This window comes from Silurus meridionalis, chromosome 7 (genome assembly GCF_014805685.1).
Source record: "Silurus meridionalis isolate SWU-2019-XX chromosome 7, ASM1480568v1, whole genome shotgun sequence".
Taxonomy (NCBI): Eukaryota; Metazoa; Chordata; class Actinopteri; order Siluriformes; family Siluridae; genus Silurus; species Silurus meridionalis.
This window is the reverse complement of record NC_060890.1, coordinates 26,537,000-26,544,499: the sequence shown is the minus strand read 5'-3', so window position 1 is coordinate 26,544,499 and position 7,500 is coordinate 26,537,000. Positions and strand designations below refer to the sequence as shown.

General features: G+C 38.7%; 1 protein-coding gene across 4 annotated transcripts in view; it reads left to right on the top strand.

The window, feature by feature from the left end:
• The window catches only part of LOC124388469 (choline O-acetyltransferase-like), a 27,018-nt gene that overhangs the window by 1,452 nt on the left and 18,066 nt on the right, over window positions 1-7,500 (top strand). For all 4 annotated transcript variants that reach the window (XR_006926421.1, XM_046853125.1, XM_046853123.1 and 1 more), the window contains exon 3: window positions 5,005-5,196. Coding sequence is in view for 3 of the 4 variants with exons in the window: in XM_046853125.1 (XP_046709081.1) it covers window positions 5,005-5,196 (192 nt within the window). In the remaining variant the exon portion in view is untranslated. The remainder of the gene's footprint in view (window positions 1-5,004; window positions 5,197-7,500) is intronic.

The following is a 7,500-nucleotide window of genomic DNA, read 5'->3' as shown; positions in this document are numbered from 1 at the left end:
GAGTACAAACTGTTCCTTCCTTCATTACTTTGTGCTGCATTTATGATATGGTGTATTTTTGTCCTGTTATGGTTACAAAATGCAGTGTATTGATTTCAATAAATCTACTTTCTATAAAGAAATCACGGAAGAATTGCTCTGTTTCAGTAACTGGTGTTAATTCCCCGAGTGTCAGTGCAATGTATCCTAAATGGTCAGAAGGTGTTGATTAATTTTCCAGTTTTGACAAAAGTACAGGTTTGTGGAAAGAGTCTACATCCAGTCCAGTGTCAGAGCTTCACAACAGTCAGAAGTAGAATTGTAACCTTTCTGACTTCTTCAGGACAGAAGAGTTTCTGCTTCTTTGAAGTTTGTAGGTTTATCAGTAAGGTCATGAGAGAGAATGAGGAGAGGGTCATGAGGGAAAGTGTGTTTATAGCTTCTATAACGCAAGCAAGAATAGGAGCTAATTTACATCACAAATGTTCTAAAATTTAATGCAAAATATGAGAGTAGGAATAAAACACATCTGGATGCTGTAGTAGGAATAAAAAACATCTGGATTCTCTAGTGGGAATAAAACACATCTGGATTGTGTAGAAGAAACAAAACACATCTTGATTCTGAAGTAAGGAACAAAACACATCTGGATGATGCAGTAGGAATAAAACACATCTGGATGCTGTAGTAGGAATGAAACATCTTGATTCAGAAGTAAGGAATAAAACACATCTGGATGATGCAGTAGGAATAACACACATCTGGATGCTGTAATAAGGAATAAAGCACATCTGGATATTGGACTAGGAAAAAACACATATAGATGTTATTGTATGTAACAAAAAAAACATCTTGATGCTGCAGTAGGAATAAAACACACCTGGATTGTGTAGAAGGAATAAAACACATCTGGATGATGCAGTAGGAATAAAACATCTGGATGCTGTAGAAGAAATAAAACACATCTTAATTCTGAAGTAAGGAACAAAACACAACTGGATGCTATAGTAGGAATTAAACACATCTTGATTCTAATGTAAGGAATAAAACACATCTGGATGATGCAGTAGGAATAAAACACATCTGGATGTTGTAGTATGGAATAAAAACATCTTGATGCTGTAGGAATAAAAAACACCTGGATTGTGTAGAAGGAATAAAACACATTTGGATGATGCAGTAGGAATAAAACACATCTTGATTCTGAAGTAAGGAACAAAACACATCTGGATGGTGTAGTAGGAATAAAACACATCTGGATGCTGTAGTAGGAATAAAACACATCTGGGTGCTGTGTTTGCTATATTACTGTATATTATCACTCTGGTTTATATTTATGCTGAGACGATTATTTCATCAAATTTCTGATGAAGTTGTTTTCTGATTTCCGATCAACTGCCGACTCGATCCCTCGGCTCTCTGAGGGCCCATTTAACAAACCTCCCCTCAGCTAACAGAGTCATGGAGCAGCTCTTAACGTAGCGTCATGGAGAATCTCGAGGGGCAACAGCAAGGGCAAGTCAATAAGCTGAGAGTGTGTTAAACGCAGTACTGAGACCAGGTCAGTGTGTGTGTGTGTGTGTGTGTGTGTGTGTGTGTGTGTGTGCAAATGCAGTGGGGTATTAAACAGTGAAGCTAAACGTTATATCAGATATATAACAAGTTTTTGTGGTGTGGTGTGGATGAAAAAGATGTTTGCAGATGTTTTATGATAACACTATAGAAAGCAGTAGCTTAGTCAGAAGGTCATGAGTACAATCCCCAACACTCCCAAACTCCCACAGGTAAGACCTTCAGCAAGGCTCAGTACCCTCAACTGCTTACTTATGCAGGAGTGTGTATAGATATATATTTTGCCCATTGATTCATGTTGAATAGAGTCGAGGTCAGCACTCTATAGCAGGATATTTTCCACTCCAGCCCATATAAACAGATTTTCATGGAGCTGTTTTGTGCACAGAAGTGGTCACCCAAATGAGGATGGGTTCCCCTTTTGAGTCTGGTTCCTCTCAAGGTTTCCTCCTCATAACATCTAAGGGAGTTTTTCCTTGCCACAGTCGCCACGGCTGTTCATCAGGGATAAATTCACACCATTCACCTTCACTGTTGATTTCTGTAAAGCTGCTTTGAGACAATGTCTGTTGTGAAAAGCGCTATAGAAATAAACTTGACTTGACTTGACTAGTATTGTCATGCTGAAACAGGTTTTTGTCTCCTAGTTCAAGTGAACTGAAAAGTTCTTAATACAGCATCCAGAGCATCCAGTTATGTGCCTTTAACTTTGTTCTAACAGTTTGGAGAAGAACTACATATTATTGTAAATGTTAGGTGTAAAAAATAACTTTGGCCATATCGCGTTTATTTACAGATTCATACCAAAGGCACAAAATGTTTGGAGAAAACCACCTGATCATAAGCAAAATACCTCCTGATAATCACTTGTACAGTATAATGATGTAAAATTTATTATACACTTCTTTTTTTTTTGGAACATCGTAAGCGAAATTATTAAGGATGTTTGTCTAGTACTGCGCACTAGAATGTGATTTTGTGACGCCTACTAAAATTTGGATTCATGAAAAAACGAGTGTCTCGTAGATTCGATCTAAAATCTGAGTGCCTCATAACATAACTGTAAAGAGACAATACAAAAACAAAATGAGAAAAAAATCCCAACTAATCCGACTAAGGCGGAGCTTGAGTTGTTTCCGTAGCAACGGTCGTATAACACTGGTACGACTAATCTCTGAGATTAGACACTGGGTTGTAGGCATGTGGTATCACGAGAACTCTGTTTTGTCCGTGTAAATATTTAAAAGTTTATAATAATTTTTGTTACTTTCCTTTTTTTTGTGGGCATTTTGTTCCCGAGCCGCTCCTGCCACAGAGTTTCAGTCAGGTTGAGGTACGAAGTGTTTGTAATGCTGCATTGTGCATTATGGCTAAACAGCTCCACTTTGGTCTTATCTGTCCAGAAGACATGGTTCCCACACATCTGTTTTGTTCAGATGCAATTTTGCAAAACCGCTGACATGCTGCCATTTTCTTTTTATAAAAAAGAGGCATTTTCTTGGCAACTCTTCCAAACAAACCACATTTGTTAAGCCTTTGTTTAATTGTACTGTCATGAACTTGCACATTTAACATGCTATCTGAGGCCTGCAGAGTGTGAGATGTAACTCTTGGGATTTTTGCTATTTTTTTTTCACAGTCTGACCTTGGAGTGACTTTGTTTTACTCTCCATCTTAGAAGGACTGGCAAATGTCCTGAATGTGTTCTGCTTGTGAATAATCTTCTTCACTGTACAATGATAGAATTTGTTTAAAAATCGCCTTATAACCCTTTATAAATTTATAGTCAGCAACAATTGCTCCTTTAAGATCATTGCTGATGTCTTTCCTCCTTGGCATCTGATGTCACCAGACCAGAGAACTGCTCAAACCTGGTCTTTTATAGAGGCACACATACTCACTGAGGATCAATTCATCAAGGGCATTTAATTACCAACATCTGGTTGCAACTAAGCATTTCAAATCCTATGGAAGCAGTAAGGGTGTACTTAGTTTTTCACACATGGTTTCTCCATTTCATCTTAAGTCTTATGGTGTAATATGTCATGTGTGGTTCATTTGAGGTTGTATTTCCCTAATTTTAAGATCTGATAAGGATTTTTTTAAATATGTCCTAAATATTCCAATAAGGCTGCACTTCTACTACAATGACTAAAATATTCAAATAAATAAATAAATACATTTATTAAAAAAGAAAATGTAATCTGGGATTCTTATTGATCATAATAATACATTTAGAAGTAAAAAAAAAGCTATAAAAGTTATTTAAAAATGTATAAGAAATGGTAATATTTGTTGGGGATTTTTACGAAAGATCTGATGTTTCCTGTCCCGTCCATCCATCCACAAGTCCTCAAACATGTGCTGAAAATTCCACTCTGTATGTTTATAACCTCGGAGGGCTCAGAACTCATCTCCTGTCTGAGGTAGAAGGCACTTTTTCACCCTTTTTCATTCCTATTGTCAGGACACATTAAAAAAAGGTCGCACATTTTCCCATTCTCGAGGTGTTTTGGTCTCAGTGAGATGTTTGTTAACCTCCAGTGACTCGGCCTTGACCGAACGCTAGTCCACGTCCGCTGCTTCTCATTACAGTGAAGGAGGTGTCCTTGGCCTCATTGTGTAGTTTAAAGAGAACTGAAGAACAGTCCAGAAAAATAAAAAAACAGAAAAATCCATTCTGATTGCTTCTGGATGAAGTTCTATTTAATTGAAGGCCAGTCGCTGCAGCTGGGGATGGTCTCACATGAACACCGTAAGGATCCATGAGGTTGCTATGGACATTTACACTCCGGAACCATGAGGATGGATTTTGGACTGGGAACAATGTGGAGGTTCCTATTTGAATCTGGTTCTTCTAAAGGTTTCTTCCTCATGCCATCTTTTCTTGAACACTGTAGACACGTTTCACTCATTAACATCAAGGGATTCATTTCTAAAGTTTAAATTTATATCTGTAATCTATTTATTTCTGTTAAACTGCTTTGGGAAAATGTGGACTGGTAAAAGTGCTTTACAAATACAATTGAACTGAATTTAATTGAAAAATAAATTAAAATTGAAAAAGGACTGCTGAATGTGAAACTTCTTTTGTCTCGGTCCTGTCCTGTTCACGTGTGATGTGTTGTTGTGTTGTAAGTGGTCAGTTGCAGCTCAGTGTGTAGGATGTTGGACTTCTGATCAAAAAAGTCTGCGAGTTCAAATCCCAGCTCCACCAGTCTACTGCTGCTGGGCCCCTGAGCAAGGCCCTTAACCCACAACTGCTCAGTTGTATAAATTTTATAATTGTAAGTCGTTCTGGATAAGGCCGTATGCCAAATGCGGTAAATCTGAATGTGTCATGTGTAGCATTTCTTCTCAATTCTCATCCCAACCCATCATAAATCATAAAACACACACCATCCCATTCATTATAAATGACCATGATACAATGTATAATTGGATTTTTTTCAGGTTCTGCCCAAAGTACCAGTACCAGACCTGCAGCACACCCTGTCTGCCTATCTGAAGTGTGTGAAACATCTCGTGCCTGAGGCCCAGTTCCAGAAAACCAAAGCCATAGTTGAGAAGTTTGGCAAACCAGGAGGAACAGGAGAAATGCTTCAGAAGAAATTACTGGAGAGGAGAGACAAGACAGAGAACTGGGTATAAAATCTATGATATATACTAATATATATATATATATATACAATGGAGATCAAAATTAGAGAACGATTTATAAACAATTGAACAATTCTGAAATAATGTCATCTTCACTGCTCAACAGTTAAAGGAGTTTCTGTCCTGTCTATACCATGCTACCAGAACACCTTTTCCACACAATAACTAAGGCATTTAAAAAAAAAACATTATTTCGCAGAAAACACACTGATCATAATTAGAGAACAACAATGACTGTAGCATGGAAAAAGATTACAACAAAATGTTCTGAAGGTTACAACATTCAGTAATTAGTAGGAAGTGTCCAGGCCTCTGCTCTGAATGACTTCAGCACATCTGCAGCCACAGGACAGCACGAGTCTCTCACACTGCTCTGGTGTGATTTTGGTCCACTCTTCTTCCAGTCTCCTCCACAGTTCGGTGACTGTAGTGGGTTTCTTGGCCATAACTTTATCACCAAGGATTTTCCAGAGGTTCTCTATTGGGTTGAGATCAGGACTCTGGGCAGGCCATGTCATTATTTCAATGTTTTCAGTTTCAAGGAACTGCTTTACTCATTTTGCTGTGTGACATGGAGCATTGTCCTGCATGAACACTGCGAGCTGATTGGGTGATGAACGCAGGGAAGGAAACATATGTTGTTGAAGAAGGTTCTGATAAACATTTGCATTTACTCTGCCATGTAGCTGTATAAGAGACCCAACTCCTGCTGCAGAAAACATGTCCCAAACCATGACACTTCCTCCTCCACTTTTCACTCACTTCTTTACACACTTTGGGTTCAGTCTTTCTCCAGTTTGTCGCCGAACATAATGTTTCCCATCAGACCCAAATAAATTAAACTTGCTTTCATCACTGAAGTGAACTTTGGACCAGTTCTCCTCTGTCCACACAACATGCTTAGTCTAGCCTTTTGATTCTTTCTGCTAATGAGAGGTTTGGTCACTGCAGAGTGGGCTTTCAGTCCAAATGCTCTTAAACGTCGAGACACTGTATAAAGAGACAGATCCTTACCCTGTTCAGCGTTAAACTGGTGAGCAATTCCAGCTGCAGTGTGGAAACGATTGCCCATTGAGATCCTCCGCAGTATCCTGTCTTCTCTTGTATTTGTCTTCCGTGGACGACCAGCCTTCTTGATGGACTTGAATGAGTTTGTGATGTTGTAAAGAGTCGATATTCTTGAAATCACAGATTTGGAACGACCAACTTGTCTTGTTATGGCTGATAGGGTCGTCCCTTTGGCCTTCATCTGGACAACCTGCTGCCGGAGGCTTTCAGTCACTTTAGAACGGCCCACCATCTTGCAGAGTCAGTGAAACTGGAAGTTAGGCTGCCAGTTAAATAGGGGTTTACAGATAATCAAGGAAATTAGCACCAGGTACCAGATTAACACCAATAACTGGGAGGTATCTGAAAGTGTTCTCTAATTTTGATCAGTGTGTTTTCTGCAAAATAATAATGTTTTTTTTTAAATGTCTTAGTTATTGTGTGGAAAAGGTGTCCTGGTAGCATGGTATAGACAGGACAACAAATCCTTCAACTGTTGAGCAGTGAAGATGACATTATTTCAGAATTGTTCAATTGTTTATACATTGTTCTCTAATTTTGATCGCCAGTGTATATACACACACACACACACACACACACACACACACACACACACACACACACACACACACACATGTGTTTTTTACCAAACTGTTTGCACACAGTTGGAGACAGTTGAAGATGCCTTTGGACACAGTAGCACAAAACATTCACTTGAACTAGGACACCCAAACCCGTTCCAGCATGACAATGCTCCTGTGCACAAAGCAACCATGAAGATATACTTTACATGGGTTGGAGTAGAAGCTCTCTTGCTATAGAGCTCCTCACCTCACCTACATCAGTACCTGATTGTGGCTGAATGAATCTCTATAAATCTTTGAAGCACAATCCAAAATCTAATGGAACATCTTGCCAGATGAGTGGAGGTTATTATGTGGAATGGGATGTTCAAGAAGATTCACATACCAATCTTATAGTCAGGCGTCCATAAACATTGGTCCATATCGTGTATGCTTTGTGAACCTGAACTTTCTGAACTTGAGCTTGAAAATTCCTTATCACATTTCATAACATGTTCCAATTAGAAGACAACTGTCATGTTAAAGTATGTCCACCCTGATCATCACACCCATATGTGGTTCTTCAAAATACTGCCACAAAATCTGAAGAACACCTGAACGTAAAGAACATCTCTGCACACTGTAGCATTCCATATTCTCTAAAAACGAATGCAAGGAA